We start from the raw sequence: 24912 nt of genomic DNA, 5'->3' as shown, positions 1-24912 counted from the left end.
GATCAGTTTATTAGGAAATATGACCACCTACATATCGGTCAGTGTATGTTTTGGTCATTGGATTTCTTTTCACAAATGGATATTCAAAAACAAAAAACGACTGGATATTTAATTTTGCGTTTTCAAATTGAAAAAACCAAAATTGAAATACAAGGCTTTTTTATCATGGTCAAAAAGGGATTTACTAAACTTAAAAAAAAGGGATGATTTTCATTTTCTATACTTCTCAAAACAAAAAATTAAATCACTAGAAAAACAGAAAAAACATTTTTTTTTAAATAAATATTGCAAAAAAGGGCTCCAAAAAAGGCATATACAGTATATACCTAGCAGGTTTAGCCAGTCTGTATTTGTTCAAGCACCACAAGATTCAGAGTTTATAAAGTACAATTCTGGGCCATTGATTGTGATTTCTCCAAACACAAAAAAATGCCTGTTTTGAAGCCTTAACATGGTGCAGGAAAAGGACTTTACATTGTATTATACTTAAAGACAGGACTATAATTTTCTATTCATCCATTACTTTTACGTACAGGCCTACAATTAATGTGAGGGTGTAGGGGCATTTGTCTGTCAGAATTAAATGTATTGGGTTTAAGCTTGTAATAGGCTAGGTTATTAGTTTGCGGTGTGTGGTAAACAGGCAACACCATGCTGCTGCTCGGGCTATGATAACTGTGCATTTATGAGTATTAGCACTATGCGTAAACGGTACAAACTCCTTCAAAGTCGTAGCTTAAAGCTTCACTTCACACCCCGGAGAAAAGCCCTCATCATGTCCTTTATTAAAAGCGGTCTTATCAATATCGGCTCTGAGCGCATTAAAAAGCCTGTTTATTGCTCCATTCACTTAATCTTCAGTTATTCATATCGAAATGCAAGTGTCAGCGAGGGCTTTGAATGAAAAAAAAATACTCCTGAGGATGCCTCTTCATCCTCCCCCTGCCCCCATCAGATTTCTTAAATAAAAACTTGCTTTCTGTGTAAAAATGTACGGCATTTGCTCCACAACTGTTTCAATCGAAGGCTGTCTGCCGAGTTCCTATGCCCCTTTCCAGCTACCCTCCTATAGTTCACGGTCATTCCCCGTGAATCCTTCCGAGCTGAATTATGTTGACAGCATTATCAGGGATATCTGGAAACCGACCGTGTGTCTGTCATGATCATGTTTTTTGTGTTTCACGTGTTTTGTATGCTTTTGAAAAGTGTTCCTGCGACTTTGGCTGCTTGGGAGTGCGGTCGACTTTCAACCAGGATGTTCTGGGTCCAGCCCGTGCCATCAACCTGTCGACGATTCCTCGGGTAAGATATGAACCCTGAGTTGCTCCTGATTGCCAATGGTGTGTGGGGTGTGTGTGTGTGTTGTGGGTGTGTGTGTGTGTGTGTGTGTGTGTGTGTGTGTGGTGTGTGTGTGTGTGTGTGTGTGTGTGTGTGTGTGTGTGGTGTGTGTGTGTGTGTGGTGGTGTGGTGTGTGGTGTGTGTGTGTGTGTGTGTGTGGTGTGTGTGTGTGGTGTGTGTGTGTGTGTGGTGTGTGTGTGTTGGTTGCGTTTCCACTAGGCATAGTTCCGGCTAGCGGGTACTTTTTCACTTTTTCTGGCTCGGAAAAATCGAGTTTCTTTCCGGGCCAACACCGGGCTGAATATGCCAAAGTAGTGAGAGAATCGCTGGCAACTACAACAAGATGAACATATTTGACCATGATTTAATTGTAATACACGTTTCAAAATGATGCCAAAGTAACAACATACTGATAGCGGTTAGTAAAAACCATGAAGTAATGCTTTGACAAGTCTGCAGACAGACGGCAGAGAAACACCCTTTTAAAATGCGTGTTTTCTGAATGGAGATCGGCTAAGCTAACGTTGTATATGCTCCGACCGTCCACACTCACAACATCGGCCTACAGACATAAATAAACCAGCGACTGTATTCGCCATGACACAGGCAGTCTGTGGTTTGTACTTGTTTAACTTTGTCTAGTTTCTGAACAGATATGAGGAGCCTAGGGAAGCTTATGGCGCATTTCCACTGCAGGGCCTCGCACGGCTTAGTACGGTATCGTTAGGCCTTGGTAGGCCAGGATCACTTTATGCTGCGTTTCCATTACAGTTTAGTAGCTGGGGCAGTAACTATAGTAACGCAGTGTAGGCGGAGCCGTGACGTCATCTTCAATGCGAACCACAGAAAACCAACATCAGCCGTTAGCTGTTAGCCCTCAGAGCTCACAGCAAGTAGTGCTGCTCTGCATGAATGAGGTGTGAATGGGTGAATGACTCGCAGTGTGTAAAGAGCTTTGAGGGGTCCAGAATACCTGATAAAGAGATTTATAAGTACAGTCCATTTACCTCCGTGTGTGATGTCTGTTTTTACTTCCTGTCTTTGTGTTTCCCGCCTGTTTGTCTGATATTGTCCTTCACTTTTGTTCGCTTCGATACGTTGTCTCTGATCCTCTCTGATTCCTGATGTCTAGTTTTATTTGTTCCTTGTGTGATTCCCTGTGTTCTGTCAATGCTCCTGCACAAGTTGGGTTTCTTCTGATTGAATAAGATGTGATTTTAGATTATATTGTTTGGTTTGATGTAAATGTGATATCAGATGTTAGAGGGTCTGACAGGCACTCCTTGTGGTTTATTTGTATAACCATAACAGGTTCTATTGGAACCTCAAAAGTTAAACAATTGTGTTTGTAACAAATGTAATGTTTTTTCTTCTGTTTTTCAGTCTGTTCGTCTCAAACCTTCTACAAACTGCCACAACAAATACTCTGGCCACAATGATAAGGTACTCCGGATTGTGATGGTTGGGAAAACTGGAGCTGGGAAGAGCGCCACAGGAAACACCATTCTGGGAAAAGAGCACTTTAAATCAGAGTTTTCTTTTAAATCTCTGACTAAAGCCTGTGCTAAGGCTGCTGGTGAGGTGGATGGACAAGAGGTTGCTGTCATTGACACTCCAGGTCTGTTTGACACCAGCATTGATGAAGAGAAGACCAGAAAATATATTGTTCAGAGCGTTGTTTTTGCTGCTCCTGGACCCCATGTCTTCCTGGTCATCATCAAACTGGGCAGATTCAACGATGAAGAAAAGCAGTCGGTTCAGAAGATTCAGGAAATCTTTGGAGAGCAAGCCGACAGATACAGCATGGTTCTCTTTACTCACGGTGACCAGCTCAAAGGAACACCTATCGAAGAGTTCTTGAAAGAAAGCGAAGAGCTGAAGGAACTTGTGGCCAGATGTAACGGCCAGTACCACGTCTTCAATAATGAGGAGAAGGATCGTTCTCAGGTCAGAGAGCTGCTCAAGAAGATCAGAAATATCACAGAGAAGAACGGAGGAAGCCATTACACCACTGAGATGTTCCAGGAGGCAGAGAGGGCCATAGAAGCAGAAACACAGAGAATCCTTAAAGAGAGAGAAGAGGAAATGCGCAAAGAGAAGGAGAAAATTGAGAAGAAAATGTCGGAAAAGTATGAGCAACAAATGAAGGAAATGAAAGATGTCGGTTTGAAAATGCCACATGAAACTCGTGAAAGAGAAATGGAGGAGGAGATGAGGAGATTTAGAGAAGAGCATGAAGGAGGGCCAGACAGGAAGCTGAGAACACCCCTTACATAATTAGGTTTATAAATGGCGTAATTAAGTAGTTAAATCCCTTTTTAAATAACAGCCGGTTTGCGTGAGACAGTCAGGCTTGATGCTGGACGGCAGCACATTCAGCAAACCTTTGACTGTCTGACTCCTTGTTAATCTCCACCGTCCCCCTTTTTGAATTTCAATGTGTGATTTATAGTTTCTCAGTTATACCAGGGGTGAGTTTTGACCAAACACTAACTGTGTCACAGAATGTCAAGAACAAAGATGTTAATAAGGTAAAGTGGTGTTATTAATCTGATTTCAACTGAACAATGTTTTTCAGATGTTGTGTTTTCATTGTTTGCTTGATAAAGAAAAAAGAAGAAAGAAGGTCGTAAGGTTTTGTACTTTAAATTCCTCCTCCCGTAGGTTATGCAGATCTCTCTGACATGTAGTGAGTAAAGCGGAAGACATGGGGAAATCTGGATAGTGAAAGTTGTGTGTCTGCGTTCAACGGCTTCAACAGATTTTTTTAGGGCTAAGGGTTGCATTTAGACGCACAAAACGTGGCACACGCATACACTTAGTTAACTGATATGGTTATATTTCGTCAGTTAGGCAAGTTGGCTCGATAGCTCCCTCAACACAACTTTAACAAAGCCCTTGCGCTTAATTTCACCTGTAGATTTACAATATCTATCAGGTATTAACTTAACTTTTGTCCAGTATCTTTTTAATTCCATAACGCTGGCAGCCATATAGACACTCGCCATGAAACAGGAAGTTGTTGTAACTTCATTGTGCAGTCTCCAAACTACCAATGTTGCGTGCTTGATAAGTCATAGCAACACCTAAAGGCAACAGGAAGTCAGCCTCATGTGGCAAACATCATGAAATAACAATGTGTGGTCTACAATTGATGTTTAGTGACATTCTGTTTGTTAATAGTGTTTCTCTAGCACCACATAGTGGACATATAAAGTGGTGCAAGGTGTGCAATGTCTGTAACTTCCAGCAAATCACACTCCATGCAACACATGTGTGATATTAATACTCTTTTGTTTACTATCGAACATAAATCTGGGTTTTGTGGTTTAATGGGTCGTTTATCTCAGTGATGTAAGAAACGTGTGGAGTGCATGAGTGTCTTCCAGGTAATCACTGTGACTGCACCAGACAATGATAATTATGTAGAGATTGTGAATAATGTGTTGCTCAGTGATCATGAAATAAAGCTGATAATAAATGAGTAATGCTTTACTGACATCATTCGAGGTATGTAAAAAGACAATTAATCCTAAAGAAAAGGTGTAAAATTCTGTGGGAGGAAGAAAGGTTTTCTGATTTCTGATCGTGCAGGAAGAGGTCGCCCTGTAAGAAGGTGTTAACACTCCATCCTTAAGTTTTGTCACTTATATAAAAATCAGTGGGATAATGTATTCATCCCACAGAGGGGAAATTGCATTTGTTACAGCAAGAAAAGAGCGAAAGACTACTTAATATAAACCAAAATCAACACATCTGGAGATACATGATTTTCACTGGACAGGAAGGGGAGGAAAAACTTGAAATCTGAAAAGTATCTCAAGCTCAATAAGTATATTTACCTCTAAGATGTAGTGGAACAGAAGGGTAGGCCCATACAGTACTTTTCAATGGTTACATTGTTATCCCTTGGTTGTTCAGCCATCTTGAGCCCACCCCCCTCACTGTCAACATTGTTCATTTGGTCGTTGAACAATTTTATAAATAACGAGATTGCAAAATATGTCTTCATTTTTTTCAGACCTCCCATCAGAATCAAACACATACAATAACGCTGAGCTCCGGATTGCGTTGGGTGGGGAAGACCGGAGCTGGGAAGAGCGCCACAGGAAACAGCATTCTGGGAAAAGGGTCCTCTATATCAAAGTTCTCTTTTAAATCCTTGACTGTAAACTGTGCTAATGTCACAGTCTGCTTTCTCACTCACCTATTTTTCTGCATTAACATTCCTTAGTCACCTGGTAGTCACACCCTGTCTCTCTCTCACTCTGTTACACCCATCAGCTCCATTAGTATTTAGGCCACCTTCACTCTCACCTCAGTGCCAGATCGTACTTTGCAGCATGCCAGTCTTTCCCGCATTACCCTTCAGATTGCCTCTCCCGGTTTCGACCCTGCCTGTCCCTGACCAGCCTGCCTCGCCTGCTCCCTGACCCGGTCTGTACCTGCGACTCCCATCCTGCTTTCTCCTGGAACCCTCGCCTGTCCCCGACCAGCCCTTTGCCTCCTATCTGCCATGTTGTCTCCTTCCAGCCTATTGCCTTCAATAAGCTGGTTACCGACTATCCCTGGTTTCCCGTGTTCTGCATTTTGGTCCTCAGCTCGTTTGTGACAGAACGATCTGGCCAGAAATGGACCAAGCAAACACCAGGTCTCCTAGAGACCGCTTTGAGAGGGTTGAGGATGCCATCCAAGACAGGAGGTCACGATAGCTACCTTAGCTACCGAGACCCACCAGGCAACCTCAATCCAGGGACAAACGATGGCTTACCTTACCTCCCAGATGCAACAGATGGCCGCCACCGTACAACAGCTAGCTGCTACCATGGCTGCTAACCGTCCCTCCGCCCGCAGCTCCGATGCTCGCTCCAGCCCCTGGCCCGACAGGATACGCTCCGGAGCTCCGACGCTGCCGGAGGTCTGCTGAGTTTGAGCCAGGGTTCCGGCACGGTGGTGGATTACGCTATTGACTTCCGCACCAGCAGCCGCCGCAGCAGCTGGAACGAGCCGGCGCAGTGTGACGCATATCTGAGAGGATTAGCGGATTATATGAGAGAATGAGCTGGTTTCCTATGATCTCCCTGTTTCCTTGGATGGGTTGATTGAGCTCACCTCTCGGATTGACAGACGAATCCAGACCCGGAGAGGAGAGCAAACAGACAGACGCTCGCGACAACAACTTCCGGTTTCCGGGAGATTTCGACTTCCGGTTTCAGCGGAGAATTCCCATTCCTACTCTGACTCACGGTACGGGGAGGTCGAGCCCATGCAAGTGGGTCGTACCAGTCTTACCTCTGAGGAGAGGGAATTACGTCGAAGAGGTAATCTTTGCCTTTACTGTGGTCAGGCTGGACATATGTTTCCCGTTGTCCGGTAAAAGGCAGAGCTCATCAGTAATGGGGAGTATACTGGTGGGCCAAACCTCTGAGCTGATCCCCAATCTAAGACCCGTGTGCCATGCTCAACTCCTCCTGACAGGCAAATCTCAGGCTCTGGCTGTTTTTATCGACTCTGGATCAGATGTTAGTATCATTGACGAGGAGCTTGCACTACAGCTGGGCATCCAACAGATTCGGTTGCTCCAGCCGGTACCGGCTAATGCTTTGGATGGTCACCTACTGGGAACGGTGACACACCAGACGACGCCGGTACATATGCTCATGTCGGGGAACCACCATGAGACAATCCAGTTTCATGTGCTACGGTCCCTCCAAATCCCTCTGATTTGGGTTATCCGTGGCTCCGCCGCCCACAACCCAAACATTGACTGGGCAACTGGGTCCATTCTAGGTTGGAGTTCCTCCTGTCATCAGGTTTGCCTCAAGCCAGGCTTCCGCACCTCAACTATCTGTGGATATGAACCTGGTTACGGATGTCACAGGGGTTCCGGCAGAATATTTGGACTTTAAGAGACTGTTTGACCGGTTGAGTGAAGGGTGCCTGACGGTGAACTTGGCAAAGTGTTTGGGCAAGGTAGGGCAGGGGACTGTGGTGTGCCGTTGAGGCTAAAGTAAGTGCGATAACAAAGTACCCAGTTCCTACTACCAAAAAAGAACTTCAGCGGTTCCTTGGGTTAGTTGGGTATTATCGCAGTTATTGTAAGAACTTTCAACTGTGGTAGCTCCCCTGATCGATTTGCTGAGAGGGAAAGCCCGGTATGTTTGGTCAGACGTGTTCCAGCAGGCTTTTGGTAATGTCAAGACTGTTCTGTCTTCACCTCCTGTGCTGGCCGCTCCTTGCATGGTTCGACCTTTTTCAACTGCATGTGTGATGCAAGTGATGTCGGGACAGGAGCCGTACTGTTCCAAGCTGATGGTAGTGGGGTGGACCGCCCTGTGAGTTTCTATTCCAAGATGTAACTCGTTTCAGTTGAACTACTCGGAAACCGAAAAGGAAACCCTCGCGCTCATCTGGGCATTACAGCATTTTGATGTGTATTAGGCTCTAGTGTTCCGCTGGTTGTGTACACAGACCATAACCCCATCACTTCCTTGAACTCAGTTTGTTGTCCAAATCGTAGGTTAATGCGGTGGATGCTGTACCTACAGGCCCATTGCCTGGACATTCGACACATTAGGGTTCGGATAACGTGGTAGCCGATGCGTGTCTAGAGCTCCGAGCTTTTGAAATGCATCTTCGGGGGCCGGAGCTGGTGAGGTGGGAAGGAGGAAAGTCAGGAACTACAAAACGGTCTGTATGGATCCGTTCAGAATTACAATGTTACTATTGTAGTTTACGGTGTTCTAGGGGAACTCCTTTCTTATGGGGGGGAGTGTGACGACCCCTCCACACCACGTGGGGTGCCGTGTGTTTGTGTGTGTGTGGTTTGTTCTGGTTGTTTCAGGTGTTGATGAGCCTCACCTGTGGGCGGATGCCTATCTGATGTGCTACACCTGATGAAGCGGGATAAAGGAGGAGCCCAGCCGGCTGCGTGTCTCTCACTCCTCTGGGCACTTTCTCTGCGCCAGTTCGGGGACCTGATGCTGGTGTTAGTTTGTTGTGTTTAAACAATAAACTATATTATTCGTACCCCTCGTCTCGCCTCCCTGCTTTATGTTCCAGCCCACGAGCCGGGTTGTAACAGATAAATGCTCTTCTCTAAAAAGTAAACCAAAATTCCTCAAACTCTTGTTTAAAACAAACTTAAATAGTTCCATGATAACTTATCTCTTTAGATACATGTGTTGATGCAAACTGCTTGGCTGTGTTTTCAGAAGAAGTGTCATGCTACAAACAAATGCATTTACCAGATTGTCCTTAAAGTTCCTCACCAAAGCTGTGATTGGTTGTCCAAACCAATTAAAAAGTTCAGCTATTGTTGAGATAATTAATGAGTTTAAGGTATTTTCTGGATACAAAGGTCAACAATGGAAAATCCTTAAAGTTACCACGATTTAAAACGCTCAGATTTAGCACACGTTCATGTTTGCTTTTAATGTGTTCGGGCTTTATTTCTTCTTTTCTTTTACATGAAACATTTTTATTTAGATCCAGTTGTGAATAATACTGTGATTTATGTTAAGATAGACCCTTACAACTCACTTTTAAAATGTTTATTAAACAACCAAATTACATAACACACTCAATGTGAACTCAACATTATTTGATTATGAGACATTATTGATAGCTAGATGTTTGTCTTTACACATTCATTTGAGTTCCAACCTTTTCATATTGAATTACACAATTAATTACATACTGTATGTAGATTTAACCTTTCGTTTTTACAAAACCCAACATTGACATTACGCCTTCAGTTACAGGAAAGCCAAAGAAAACGCATCCGTATACAATTTTAAAAGCATTAATTCATGATGTATATATATTTTTTTTCTTGTAAAAGCAATCAAAGAACAAATTAGTTTACAGTACATTACTATAGTTTAGAATGTTAACATCCTGTTAGTATTTAATTAAAACTCACCACTGAAATAACTGATATTACTGTAAATCACATCAAACAACAAAATCAAAAAGGTGACTGAAGATTAACAAGGAGGTATTCCAGAGGGTCAAGACTGTATCAGGAAACCTGTGCACCCAGACATCACAGATCCTAAAACCTTTTTTCACAATAGAGTAGAGTACGTATTGTATTGACTGGCTGTCCTCAGCATCCTTCCTGGCCTTCCTTTCCTCCTCATCTCTCATTCTCGTCCTCTCGCCCTCCATGTCTCTTTCACGAGCTGCTTTTAGCCTCTCCTTCTCTTCTCTTATTCTCGTACTCTCCTCCTCCATGTCTCTTTTGCTAGCTTCTCTCCTCCTCTCCATCTCTTCTCTCATTATCCCCCTCTCCTCCTCCATTTCTCTTTTGCTAGCTTCTCCCCTCCTCTCCTCCTCTTCTCTCATTCTCATCCTCTCCTCCTCCATTTCTCTTTTGTAAGCTTCTCCCCTCCTCTCCTCCTCTTCTCTCCTTCTCTCCCTCTCCTCCTCCATTTCTCTTTTGTAAGCTTCTCTCCTCCTGTCCTCCTCTTCTCTCATTCTACCCCTCTCCTCCATTTCTATTTCATTAGCTGCTTTTAGCCTTTCCTCCTCTTCTCTCATCCTCCTCTTCTCCTCCATATCCATGTCATTAGCTTCTCTCAGGCTTTCCTTCTCTTCTCTTATTCTCCTCCTCACCTCCTCCATTTCTTTTTCATGAGCTTCTCTCAACCTGTCCTCCTCTTCTCTCATTCTCCTCCTCTCCTCCTCCATTTCTCTTTCATGAGCTTCTATCTGCCTTTCCTCCTCTTCTCTCATTCTCCTCCTCTCCTTCTCCATTTCTCTTTCATGAGCTTCTATCTGCCTGTCTGACCTCTCACTATCCTCTTCGATTTTCTTCAATTGTTCCTCATACTTTTGATCTAATCTCATTTTAATGTCCTCTTCCTGTTTGTGTATTTCTTCTTCTCTCTCTTCAATGATCCTTTGTTTTGCCTCTTCTATGGCCTTCTCTGCCTCCTGGAACATTTCAGTGGTGTAATGGCTTCCTCCGTTCTTCTCTGCTATGTTTCTGATCTTGTTGAGCAGCTCTCTGACCTGAGAACGATCCTCCAACTTATTATTGAAGACGTGGTACTGGCCGTTACATCTGGCCACAAGTTTCTGCAGATCTTCATCATCCTTCAAGAACTCTTCGATAGTCTGGTCTTCAAGCAGATCACCGTGGGAAAAGAGAACCATGCTGTATCTGTCTGCATCTTCTCCAAAGATTTCCCGAATCGTCTGAACTGTCTGCTTTTCTTCCTCTGTGAATCTGCCGAGTCTGATGACGACCAGGAAGACGTGCGGTCCAGGAGCAGCATATGTAATGCTCTGAACAACATCGTTTCTGGTCTTCCCTTCTTCAATCTTGGTGTCAAACAGACCAGGAGTGTCAATAACCTTAACTCTTTGTCCATCAACTTCCCCAAAGGCATTAGAACAGTCTACAGTCAGAGATTCAGCAGAGCACTTTGATATAAAGAGCTTTTTCCCCAGAATGGTGTTTCCGGTGGCGCTCTTCCCAGCTCCGGTCTTCCCCACCAACACAATCCGGAATTCCTCGTTATTGTATGTGTTTGATTTTGATCGGAGGGCTGAAAAACATGGAGAAATATTTAGCAATCTCTGTATTTATAAAATGGTTCAACTACCAAATGACCAATGTTGACAGTGAGGGGGGTGGGCTCAAGGTGGTTTAAATAATCTAGAGCGGGTGTAGAAGCTATGTCATTCAATTGATATTTTTCATGTATTCCTGTAGACCAGGGGTGCCCAACCAGTCGATCGCGATCGACCGGTCGATCGCGGGGAGATTCCCAGTCGATCGCGAGATGTGTCTAAAAATAGAACAACAATATTCAGTTGTATCGTTAATGTCCTATAACATAATCTTCCTCCGCCAGAATAATGCACTTGAACGCATCAAAGCTTTGTGATTGGCCGGCGTGACCCCATGTGTCGGGGCGTGGCTTGTGGGCAGTGGGCACTAGTTCGCTGACGTTGTCCGTGTCAACAGGAGTGACCAGTCCGCACACACACAAGACCGCAATGGCAGAAGCAAAAAAGCCCCAAATATATCATTTTCACTCAGAGTGGGAGGATGATTATGTTTGTATCTATTCCAATTCAAAGTCCATCTGTCTCATCTGCAATGCGAGCGTGGCTTTATCGAAGAAGGGTAATTTAGGAGCGGCATTTCAAAACAGTGCACAACCGCTACGAGACGGAATTCCCTCCTAATTCAGCCCTACGCTCCAAAAGGGGAGGGGCCTGAAAGGACAGCTAAATGCACAGAAGTCCATTTTCACCAGGCCCAGCAACAAGAGCAAGGCTGCTCCAGAGCATCTCATCGTGTCAGTCACGTTCTTGCGAAACACATTAAGTCTTTCAAAGACGGTGAAGTTGTGAAAGAAGCTTTCCTGGAGGCTGCCGACGCGCTTTTGGGGGACAGTAAAAATAACAGTAGCATTTCAACAGGTTTTTGATACAATAAAAACTCAAGTTAGATACCGTTATTAATCAGCTGTAAGTTTTAGTTTGTTTGAACTTATTCATTATAATTATTGTACAAAATGGTATAAGAATGCAAACATTAAGATCTGTTCTGTTTACATTGATTATAGTCTATTATCAATTCAGGTTAAGAAACTAGTGTTGCTTGCATCCTATTTTAAAAAGGCATTTATTTTTATACTCTACTAAAATTCAACACAAAAAATGGTTTGATTCTATTAATTGTGTCTTTTTTATTGCACGTTGGCAGCAGATTCCTGAGTAGCTTCAGATCTGAGTCGTCTTATTAGTAAGCCTAATTTATACTTTTGTAGCAACACTATTTTTATATAATGGCAAAGAAAGGGTTCAGAGTCTTTTCTTTTTTCCTGTGTCATATGTGGCAGCAATGTTCAATGTTTCTTGAAAACATTACCCACTGTAGTGACGTGTGAATAAACTCCAACACTGTTGTGTCACTTCAGTTAAATACTTGTATGTGTGTGTAGATTAAAAGAGGTAAGATAAAGGATCTGCAGTATTTTATGAAGTATTAATCGTACAAAGGTCAGTTTTATACAAGTAGAAGTGTGTATTTACCTGGCAGTAGGCTGTCAGTAATGGCTACGCCTCTATTTGGACTGGTAGATCTCTCAGACTGGCAACTTTAAAAGTAGCTCTCGGTTCAAAAAAGGTTGGGCACCCCTGCTGTAGACGCTATTCTCAACATAGAAAGCGTTTATTAGGTCAATGGCAGGTTTGGTGATAAAGGTAGAGGGTCTGTCAAAGGCAAGTGATGCACCTTGAAGGGACCTTGTTTTTTATTTTACCAGAGAAAGAGAGAGGCACCATGATGAACACAAATACTGGAAATTAAAATAAACTAAATGTTAATCTTGCCTGAATGTTTGACTTCTTAACTGCCTGTGTACAACCTGAACTGACATGGTGCAGCAGTGGCCTCTAGCTGTACGTTTATTTTAATGAGAAAACCTTTTTGACAAATAGTCACTACAACATGTTTAGTTTTTATCTTTCGTACTTCTACACATTACCCCATTGTGGGCCTAAACAAAGTTTTAAGGGTATAAGTTGCCTTTAGTTATAATCAGGAGCCCAAACAAACTTCTGACTGGCTACCCCTAAATATTCTTAATAATACATAATAATGTAGTCTTGGGAAGAATGTAATACAAGCAAGTATCATCAAAATCACCCAGGCTCTTAAAATGCATTTTTCTTTTCATGTCAAACCTTTATTCAACCAGGTAGGTCCCATTGAGATCATTGATCTCTTTTTCAAGGGAGACCAACATATTCTTATTATTTTTAATACGTTTCATGTAGTCTTGTGAACATTCTGTAAAATCAAGTAAAAGCAGTGATACATTCCCAACATTGGGAGTGTATCACCCAGGCTCTCAAAATGCTTGGAATTGTATTTGTATTGGACTGTTTTGATCAGTTTATTAGGAAATATGACCACCTACATATCGGTCAGTGTATGTTTTGGTCATTGGATTTTCTTTTCACAAATGGATATTCAAAAACAAAAAACGACTGGATATTTAATTTTCGTTTTCAAATTGAAAAACCAAAATTGAAATACAAGGCTTTTTTTATCATGGTCAAAAAGGGATTTACTAAACTTAAAAAAAGGGATGATTTTCATTTTCTACTTCTCAAAACAAAAAATTAAATCACTAGAAAACAGAAAAAACATTTTTTTTTAAATAAATATTGCAAAAAAGGGCTCCAAAAAAGGCATATACAGTATATACCTAGCAGGTTTAGCCAGTCTGTATTTGTTCAAGCACCACAAGATTCAGAGTTTATAAAGTACAATTCTGGGCCATTGATTGTGATTTCTCCAAACACAAAAAAAATGCCTGTTTTGAAGCCTTAACATGGTGCAGGAAAAGGACTTTACATTGTATTATACTTAAAGACAGGACTATTTAGTTAAGAGAAGAGAAAAAGGAAAGCAAATTGTTATAATGTGTGATGTAACATGAATGACATACATAATATGAGGTCCTTGGCACTCTAGAGGGGTCATGTTGTGATCATGGGGCATCACCCTTACAGCATCAGGACAATACCATATGGAGTCAGACACTGGAAGTGTGCTGGAGGCTGATGGAAGGATGAGACTGAAGAATTGGCGAGGAATGAACTAGCAGCTGAGACATAATCATATATTAAAAGACAGCAGCTTCATAAGAGGCCAACAAGAGTGACAGAGTGTGTCAGTGTGCTGAAGGATAAACCAGCTATCCAGGCCAGACTCTAAAGACTTTCCAAGGTGCAACAATGCTGCTGCCGGAGTATTGCTGAAGTCTATCCTCTTAAAATACTCTGTCCAACAACAATATCAGTCTCATGAAGAAAGGTTTTGTAACGCTTATTCAAAATAGCAGAGAAACATGCATTATTGTTCTCAGGAGGGGACATTCACAGAGGATTGTTGGGAAAGTACACAGTAAGTACTTCATAGTACTTGTGGGGGTAGTTTCAGTAGTACTGAGTCCAACAGGATCAATCTCACGAAGAACTAATGGCAACAACAAAGAATTCCCTCATCAAACTCAGCAGAAGAGGCTTGATTGTGTTCTCAGCAGGGGACTTTGAGTATTTCTCAAACAATACACAGTAAAAGTACTTCAATGTATTGTAAGTAGTAGGCTAACTAATACAAAGTCAAACAGTATCAATTTCATTAAGAACTAATGGTAACATTATATTTGTATCATTCATCAAAGATAGCAGAAAAACATGCATTATGGAGGTGACTCTGACAGAGGATTACTCACAAAGTAAACAGCAAAAGTACTTCATTTTATTTCTGGTAGATGTCAAACTAGAACCGAGTCCAACAGAGTCAGTTTTCTTCAGAACTTGAGGTAAAACATATTTGTATCACTCGTCAAATATAGCAGGAAAAATGAAGAGCAGCTGATTTGAAAAAACAAACGCGAGAGGCGGCTGAGTGACCGCAGCGCAGAACCGCTGTATAGTTTAAATCTCCTAACAACAACCATTTTAGATATAGGCTTATTATATTTACAGCCCTTAATAACATCCATTTTCTGGGCTCAATATGTGTCTTGGCCGTTTTCATTGTGATCGCTAAATTCACCTTGTGTCCTTTGTTTATAATATTATCACCACTTTTGTTTTGAAATCACTTCCGTGAGTTTGGCCCCGCCCCTCGCTCCAATGACCATTTGACCATTTAGTAAGGTAAAAAGCAAAAAGGCCTCTCAAACGCTCTTCCGTTTTCGTGTTTAATAAATAAAAACAATTGGACGGTAGATCCACGGATTTTTTTTGTTTCAGTTTTCTAGTAATTTTATTTTTCGTTTTGAGAAGTAGAAAATGAAAATCATCCCGTTTTTTAAGTTTAGTAAATCCCTTTTAGACCATGATAAAGAAAAACGCCTTGAATTTCAATTTTAAAACGAAAATTAAATATCCAGTCGTTTTTTGTTTTTGAATATCAATTTGTGAAAAGAAAATCCAATGGCCAAAACATACACTGACCCATATCCAATCTATAAATATGTATTTAGATAAATTGCAATCATCATTAACAATACAGTTTATTCACTTACCATTTTGAGCATGTTTGCTGGCCATAGTTGCACCCATAGCATCTCGGAGTTGCATCTCCGAGCCCTGGGCTCAGGTAGATCTCCGGGAAAGGGTCTGCTGGGTCCGGCTTGGCTCTTCCCTGTCCATAGCTCCTTAAAAGACTTTTGTCATCAGGGGAGAGGATCTGGCTCCATAGTTGCAGGATCCTCTCGGCCACCCGGGCAGAGTGCAGACCCAGCAGAGAGCCCAAGGCCCGGGCATCGCTCAGCTCCGGCCCCACTGCATCCACCAGCTGCTGAAGGCACAGGGTCCTGGATCGGCACAGCGCCACCGTCAGGCCGGGTGTTTCGCTGCTGCCGACAACGCCATTTGTTATGGAAATCTAGGGCCCAACACAGCGCTGGAGAGTACAAGTCAAATGAAGCTTCAAATAAATAACCAAAAGACAGCTTTGCTTGATTCACCATTTATTTGTATTGTTCATTTGACTTGTACTCTCCAGCGCTGTGTTGGGCCCTAGATTTCCATAACAAATGGCGTTGTCGGCAGGATCTCTGTAAGTTAGATTGTGAACCACTCCGGACGCTGGTGGATGCTCCAGGATCTTTGGATTTTCCTCTACCTCGACAGAAACCGTACGAGACGAGAGGACCAGCGCCGGGGTGGAACCGATTGACTTCACGAGATCCAACGAACTCAAAGGGCTTTCAATACTCGGTGAGATGTGCAAAGTCTAAATTGTTTAAAGTTAAACGTAATTAAAACTCCATGACATCAGGAGAGGGACTGCTCGAAAACAGAGATATTTGGCATATCTAGCATCGACGGATGAAAAATAGTGTTTTGGTGACACGGAGTGTTTTGGTGACACTTTAATAGTGTTTTGGTGACACGGAGTGTTTTGGTGACACTTTAAAAGACTTTGCTATGGGGGCAAAGCAGGCGAGGGGGTATGTACAGCCTCCTGAGGGTCCGATAGTTGATGTCATGCGAGCAAAATATGGTGAAGAAAGTCTGTCTAAATTAAATATATGGACGGAAATGTTCGGATTTCCTAAGGGAGGTTCTTTGAGTAAATTAAAAATCAAAAACCTAAGGGATAAATTACAAGAGTGTGAAGATGGAATGAAGAAGAAGAGTACAATTAAAGTAAAAGACTTGGAAAAACTGGACACTCATAGAAAGTGTTTATAATACTGGGGAGTAAAAAAAAGGCAGTTGGCCTTGGGGATTAAATAAAATATTAAGGTTGAAAATGAATGTGAAGAAAAGAAATACATTATTTCCAAAAGACATGTAAACCCCAGACATCTCTGTGTCCTTCCATTGCAGGCCTCAATGACCTCTCCTCGACTGGGTATCCCTTCCCTCCTCCGGCGTACAACCCTGGCAATCTGGTTGGAACACCTCAACCACCTCCACTACAAGCCCCAGCCATGCAGTCAGCGTCAACTCCAAGCTCGACAACAGCGGGATAAACAAACCCGATGCCCTAGGAGACCAAGCAGGTGTTTGGGAAACAAACCTCAGTAATGCCTTTCTCAACGGACTCACAGACACAGCGCAAGCTAAACAAAATGCTGGCCGCTCACAATACCGAGGGAGAGGCAGAGGAGGTTTTCAGAGGCAGAGGACAAGAAGCAAGACGTTCATTTGAAGAAAGATGTTTCCAAGTGTGGAAGTGTTGAACATTGGATTATGGGACTGCTCACAGAACACTGGAGTGGAGGCAGAGGGGGACAGCAAGGAAGGGGCCCAATCGAGCGAGATGGAAATTCAGCCAGCAGCATCAAACCAGGGAAGTGACACACACACACACGCATCATACATGCTATTGAGAAATTAGAAGAATTAGAGGACATGTCTGTAATTAAAAAGGGTACATATTTGAAATATGACAGTGAATGTTTGCGTTAAGAAATGTCCCACACATTTTTGGTTGATTCTGGGGCTACACATTCTGTGGTAAAAAAGGGTAGATTTGCCTGAATGCAAATTTAGTGATAGATTTATTCATGTGCTGGGTTTATGAAAAGGAGAAGTTTCTGTACCACTTCAGAGTGGAGATAACGGTGTTGACAGTAATCCATTTCCCACATCAGTAAAAAACAGTTATTTTATCATCTGCCTGCCCAACACATTTACTGGGCAGAGATCTGATTCTCTGGTTCGGCTTGGACCTCATTTTTCCACAAATGAGGGTCTTAAAGTCCGACAGCCATCTCCTACGATGGTTCAAAAAGTGTCATTTGATGATAAAGAACTGGTGAATGTGTATCAATGGGCTGCTGACATATCCTGATTCTCAGGCGTTGTTGCGTTTGACTGGTCAACGTGGTTTTCCACCTGCTGTGTGGAAACTTCTCATTTTGCATTGTACTGCTAACGTGGTTGAAAGATCCGTGTAAATGCTATGATGAGAGTTTTACTGTTAGAATGTGTGAATGATGAGCTCATATTTAAAAATGTATTGGAATTCGCTGGGTAGCACTATCTCTGTTAGACTCACACACACACAAGACACAACCAGCTGTGTCAAATCCCAGGGGCGGTCCACACATTTCACTAGCCAGGGGGCCCCACTGATAGATGGAGGGATTTGGGTCCAATCGTTAAAGATTGGGAGTCAGTCACTGATTGGGCACCTACACACACAGAATATGTCATGTACTCTATGTCACGTGACGCGTATCAAAGGAAAATGTGCACGAACGTAGCCGTTCTGCGCACATTGCTGTTGGTTGAGGATAAGGTAATTCTCATATCTCTGAGCTTCCTGCCGCGCTTTCAGATGTGCCATACTCACTCTGGGCAGCTCACAGATATGACGTAGGGTTAATGTCCACGTTCACGTACCGTACCCATTGAAACGTGAAGCTGTTGATGGCCAGTGTTTACCTCTCTGCTTAAACAAGGGGTCATTATTCCGTGTAACGATTCCAGTGTTTCCTGTCAAAAAGATCAGAGACAAACCTCCTGACGAGTGGAGATTTGTCCAGGATTTACGATGTAAATGCAGCTGTGCATGCACGCTCGTCCGGAATCCTTATCTGATTATTTCCCAAGTTCCAGCCTCTGCAACATATTTACTGCCATAGATGTCTCAAATGCATTTTTTCCAGTGTTCCGGTACACAAAGACAGTCAATTTTTGTTCACATTTGAATATAATGGTAAACCTTACACATTCACACGTTTGTGTTAAGACTAAATGTTAAAAAAGTCACTAAGCGACAGATGATGTCATTCTTGCGTATGTGTTCATAACACACGGCTGTTGTTATGCTTGCTGTGATGTTACATTAGTCCGTTCTCTGCTTGTAATTATGCCGTTACAAGCTTCAAAGTTGTATTTTATCATCTGAATTTGCCGAAACAAGTTTAATATTCTGAAAGCCAATACTTTGAAGATGTATAAGTGAGGTGTCTTGAGTAGTCAAAATTACCTACAAATCATTGTACACACGTGTACATATTATTCTATTTTTATGCAGCTCTGTGTGATTTTGCAGCTACAATTCAGACTAATATACTACCAGAAGTGGAATAAGTACTCAGATATTGTACTTGAGTAAAAGTAGAAGTACCAGAGTGTTACAGTAACAGTCCTGCATTCAAAATGTTCCTCAAGTAAAAGTAGAAAAGTATTATCAGAATATAGTGAAAGTAAAGACAGTAAAAGTAGTCGTTGTGCAGATTGGTCCATTTCAGAATAATAGATATGATATGTTTTGATTATAATTATTGATCATTAAAGTGTTCTCAAAGCTGGTGAAGGTGCAGCTAGTTTGAATGGCTTTGTATTCTGCAGGGTAGCTGGTGGATTTACTCCAGGTGGAACTAAAGTCTGATTTAACACTTGATTATATTTCACATCATTCATCCAGATCTGTGAAGTAACTGAAGGTATTACATACATGTAGTGAAGGAAAAGTACACCATGTACCTATGACTTATGTTCACTTCCAACCTAAAAGTACCTCAAAAATAGTAATCAATAATGTATAGAAAAGTTATTTGCTGATTGGTTTTTATATCGGCTCAGCCAGGTTATATGGGAGGCCCAGTCTACATACACTCTAAAAACAAATGCCTTGGCTAAACAAAGAAAATCAAGGCAATAGGTTGCATCGATGGTTATTGAGTTAAGACAACTTCTATTGAAATGTTGGTAAAGCAACAAAGTTATTTGGGTTAGGGGAGAAGGCTTTTCCTCTGCAATCAGAGGTGTTTTCAATTACCACTCACTTAATAATTGGTAGCATAAACACAAGTTTTTAAGTTGATTACTCCAAGGTTCCAACTTGTTTTACCGTATTATTTAAATATAATCTTAAATTGTATGTACTTAATTACCACATGTTGAACATGAACACATGTTTTTAAGTTGACAACTATTTATAAATTAAGTTGCTCCAAATAATATTGTATTCAATAGGGTTTTTCTCTTAGCTGTTTCATGTTTTTGCCTTTAAAGAAAGAAATTAATTGATTCCACAACAAAAATATTAGGCAATTCATTTTTTTATTTTTTTGAACTGCAGGTGTTTATTTCAACACATGATGTTTCAAAAGGAGAGACTTCATTTAGTTTGAACATTGCCTGAAGACGGTTGACGTACTTTCCATGGTGTGCACACCTAGACCGGACTTAACAGACAGACAGGGTTTTTTTTTATTGTTTGGACTTAAAAGACGTTCCTCTGACCAACGCTGACCTCATTTTGTATGTTGATGGGTCTGCCTCTCGCGACCAAGGGGGCACTAATTTATTTGTTTGGTTTTTTTTGTTGGTTTTTTTTTGTTGGTTGTTTTTCTGTTGTTTCAGATTCTGCTGTACTCCGTTCTGGACCGCTTCCATGTCACCTCTCAGCACAGGCAGCAGAGCTCATCGCACTAACTGAAGCCTGCACGTTTGCAGAAGGCAAAACCGTGACTATTTACACTGACTCACGATATGCTTTCGGGGTAGTACACGATTTTGGGGGCTATTTGGAAGTGTAGACAATTTCTTAAATCTGATGGCAAACCAGTACTTAACCATGTACTGGTTGCAGGCTTACTAGACGCCATTCTGCTCCCATCTGAGGTTGCAGTCTGTAAATGTGCCGCACACGCAAGCAGTACAGACCCAGTTTCCCTAGGAAATGCGTCTGCTGACTCAGCCGCAAAGGCAGCTGCCCTGATTCCTCTCGCACCTCACGCACACTCATTTGTTAAAATCCCTGTCTCCTCCTTCACTGACAAAATGTCATCACTGACTTCCATGCAGCAGCTAGCTACGCCAGTTGAGAAGGCTCAATGGAAGGCTGCTGGGGCTGTTTTTGGGTTGGCCCAAAGAAATTTTTTCCCTCATTTCGCTAAGTTGACACATGGGTGGGATCATGTGTCAAAAGGGGGGATGTTAGAGTCAGGAGAAATCAGGAGTGGTTCACAAGGGGGTTCACAGTAACAGCTCAAAAGCACTGTGAAGCATGCTAATCTGCATTATGCAAAATTACAAACTAGCAAAATGCTGTGCAGACACAGGTCTGTCATGGACACAAGCTCTGCCCGTTGTGCTGATGTACATGAGGATGCGGAAAAGAACACGGAGTCAACTCAGCCCATTTGAAATCCTTTTTGGGGCTCCTCCACAGATTGGACTCAAGGCTCCAGGATGTCCTCTTCCCTCCACAACTTTGTGTGAGGATGCTATGTTGTCATATTGTGTTAACCTATCATCCACTTTAGCGACTGCCACTGGTCCGCTTCACCGCCTTCAACCGGGCGACTTCGTGCTGGTCAAGGATTTCCGGAGAAAGAGCTGGAAATCCAATCGTTGGCAGGTCCCTACCAGGTGCTTCTCGTCACCCAGACAGCGGTCAAGGTCGCCGAGAGAGCTACATGGGTCCACGCCAGCCACTGCAAGGTCGTGGTCACAGGAAAGGAGAAACGATAGAAACAGATGACAACAAGTGACATGTCCAAGTCACCAACAGATGACAACAAGTGACATGTCCAAGTCACCAACAGATGACAACAAGTGACATGTCCAAGTCACCAACAGATGACAACAAGTGACGTGTCCAAGTCACCAACAGAGATGACAGCAAGTGACGTGTCCTAGTCACCACCAGCACCACACTTGCACTACATACACCAAAACACACTACACACAAGGTGTCACGAGCGAGTGCCAGCTGAGCGGTTCCATATGCTCTCTGGTTCCTCGTTTGTGTTATCAGTGTGCGAAGTCTGACGGTCCGTGTCACGAAATCGACCGAGAGAATACACTCACACACCCCATGGAACATTTCCCCCTCGTGATGAGGGCTCGCCTGGAGAGACGACAACGCAACCGTGAGCAATGTGAATATTACTGGAGAGCCTGGACACTCATAGAATGGTTCCTCTGCATACTTGCCATGATAGTTGTGTTAGGACTAGTCCTATATTTTATGTATCCATTTCAGCACACAGCATGTCAGCCAAAATCGAGGTATCTAAGAGGTACTTGGGGAAAGCAGGGCGAACCACATTTATTTTATTTTGTTGTCTGTATGTATGTATCCGGCGCCGACCCGTGTGGCACATTTTACATAGACATCGCGCCCAAAACTCAGACCCGGAAAAACGTAAGCAACCTTTGACGCCACTATTGACATCCATAGGTACATCTACATTTAATCTATACATAGGCGACCATAGCAACATTGATGTGGGTCAGACCAGTAATGGGATCACCGGTAACGTCTGGCGGCACACTCTGAGATCATTCTTGCAGGCCGCAGGACAAAATGGGTCATGTTATGCATGCACCCTTTTCCCCCAGGACTCATCAATGTCCGTGCCAGTTCGTCCGCGCTCTCTGACCCAGGTTGAACACTGCGCGTTTATGGCTCTGACAAAGCCCATCAAGGGTGAAGACAGCGTAACCGAGTGGCGTTATGCTAGGCAGCTTCCCCCACCATGCAGTAATCGGTCTAACTCCCCTTTGCGTGCATCCACGCTTGACACCACATACGCAAAGTACCAACCCGTCAGCCATGTGCACCCCAGTCATTTGAGAGGGATGAAACACAGCCTCTGCATCCAGAGAGTTTACCACAAAACGTCTCTTACACCACATTATTTTTTCCTAGGCACTACTACTGGTTGTACTCGCATCCTACGGAACACATGCGGTGACGGTGCTTACAAAATCTCGTATTGTCACATATCCGGTGCCCCTGAAACAATCCTTTCTAACGTAGCATTCCCTGATGTTAAACATATCTCCCTCCAACTGGCGTGGCCCAGTGATGCTGGGTTTAGCGCGCCAGAAGATTACGTTTGGTTGTGCGGCAACAAGCTCTATCAAGTTCTGGCTCCCCTTGGGATAGGTACATGCACTCTAGTGGATTTGAATCCAGCAGTCACTGTACTCACGTCCTTAATGCACACGACACATCATTACCCAGAGTTCCAACACCCCGACCACCACAAGGTAAAAAGAGATATGACGTCCGCTGGAGCTAAATTCATGGGTGGCCTGTTCCCATGGTGGGGTACAGTAAACAATGCCCATAAAATAGATACCTTACACGTCCGGCTAGAGAATCTGACTTATGAGACGACGCAAGGCTTCCAGGCATTGACCCCATTCATAATAGCCTCTAGGAACATGCTCATGCAGCACCAATTTGCTCTTGACCTTTTGTTCACCTCAAAGGGTGGCCTGTGTCATGTGATCGGTGACTCCTGTTGCACTTACATTCCCGATGCCACCAAGAACATCACTGACACCGTGCTGCATCTTAACAACCTGTTAGCTGACATGAAAGCTGATGACATATCCAACGCAGGTGGCTGGGACTGGTGGGCCTGGCTTACATCAGGCGGGTGGAAAGCATGGCTGGCTAGTATAGTTACACCCCTGGCGATCATTTTTGGCCTATTAATCAGTTGTACCTGTTTGATAATCCCAATACTGAAGAAATGCGTTTCCAGCATGGTATCCTCAGCTTTCGTTCAGTATACTACTATTCCATTACAAGACAATCCTTTGCGCCACAGTGAGATAGATCAGCTAGAATCAGAAGAGTCTGATTCCGATTTATCAATATAATCATGTGTGTATCTCCTCTCTTATGCTTACATTATATTGGAGTCTGTCCTCCACAAAAACAGCCAGTTTTCTATGATATATTTGTGATGTGTTTACTTAAACCAGCGATGGAGTGTATTCATTGATGTGTTATATCAGTCTATCCTATCATTTGGTTTTTTTCTATTGATCAAGTATGATCAAAAGGGGAGAATGTAGTGGAAATTTTTATTATTATCATCCTTATTATTATCCTTATTATATTCCTCATACGTTTAAACCAAATGCTTCTTATTTCCTCTTGTTGTGCTTTTACTATTATTATTCTATTATATTCTCTTATGAGTTTCCCAGTCTCTGCAAGGCCACAGCTGTTTCAGCAGACTGGGAGACTCATACACAGCCTGCTCTGAGAACCGTTATGCTATCTACTCAAGGCCACTGGGTGTCTCATCAACAATCTGACTGTGTGAACAGAGATTGTTCTCTTTCCCACTCCTTTTCTATATAACCTTTGCTTTTCCATTGTTCTGCGCACTCTCGCGCAGACTATTTTATACTCTGTGCGACTTGTGACATATTTATATTATTGTATCGTGTATTTGAAGCTTCAAATAAATAACCAAAAGACAGCTTTGCTTGATTCACCATTTATTTGTATTGTTCATTTGACTTGTACTCTCCAGCGCTGTGTTGGGCCCTAGATTTCCATAACACGTCCAACCTGGCTCTGTGAATGAGAGGCTCCCTCAACAACCAGTACAGAGAGTCAGTCTTTGGACACCTCTTATGGTTAAAAAGGGCCCAAGATTTAAAAACACCCTGATAAAAAGGAGGTAGCCCACAACTTTAAAATGTTTAAATCAGTTAAAAACAGAGCAGCATCCAGCCCCAGGTTACTCACGCGTCGGAGAATGCAGCTGCTCACATCTCTCCACACCAAATCAGCCGGGCCAGTCAGATACCTCTGTAAAAACTGTATCCTAAAAGTGGCTGTTCGGCTGGCCAGGTGGATAAGGCCCTGTCCCCCCTCCTCTCTAGATAAAAACAGCACCCCCTGTGGCACCCAGTGTAGACCCTCCCAAAAGAAATCCACCAACTTCTTTTGTATTTGGGCTAGTAAGCCTGAGGGAGGGTCCACACAGGTGAGACGGTGCCACAGTTGGGATGCCACAAGGTTGTTTAAAACCAACACTCTACCTTTAAAAGACATCTGAGGGAGCAGCCACCTCCACTTGGACAGCTTTCCCTCTATCTTTGCTATGACGTCCTCCCAGTTCCTCAGGACTATGCTTGTATTACCCAGGAACACACCCAGGTACTTTAGCCCATCTTTCTTCCATAGCATGTTCTGGGGAAGAACTGGGAGACCGCCACTCCACTCACCGACAGCGAGGACCTCACTTTTCCTCCAATTCACCCTCGCTGCCGATGCTGAACTAAAATCCCTCACGATGT

General features: G+C 42.9%; 2 protein-coding genes across 2 annotated transcripts; one reads left to right on the top strand and one right to left on the bottom strand.

Annotated features, from left to right (window-relative positions):
- The first annotated feature begins 2740 nt into the window (after positions 1-2740).
- Positions 2741-4826, top strand: LOC117462257 (GTPase IMAP family member 4-like). The gene has a single exon (XM_034104396.2). It carries the CDS (start codon positions 2797-2799, stop codon positions 3613-3615), a length of 819 nt encoding a protein of 272 aa, XP_033960287.1. The 5' UTR covers positions 2741-2796; the 3' UTR covers positions 3616-4826.
- A 1279-nt stretch (positions 4827-6105) lies between these two features.
- On the bottom strand, positions 6106-15488 carry LOC117462664 (uncharacterized). The gene is made up of 3 exons (XM_071206414.1): positions 15408-15488; positions 9427-10895; positions 6106-6366 (listed from the first exon to the last, which is right to left on the bottom strand). Exons 1-3 carry the CDS (start codon positions 15460-15462, stop codon positions 6106-6108), a joined length of 1785 nt encoding a protein of 594 aa, XP_071062515.1. The 5' UTR covers positions 15463-15488.
- Positions 15489-24912: the final 9424 nt, after the last annotated feature.

The sequence above is a fragment of the Pseudochaenichthys georgianus genome, chromosome 17 (assembly GCF_902827115.2).
Source record: "Pseudochaenichthys georgianus chromosome 17, fPseGeo1.2, whole genome shotgun sequence".
NCBI lineage: Eukaryota > Metazoa > Chordata > Actinopteri > Perciformes > Channichthyidae > Pseudochaenichthys > Pseudochaenichthys georgianus.
This window is presented reverse-complemented; position numbering and strand designations above follow the sequence as displayed.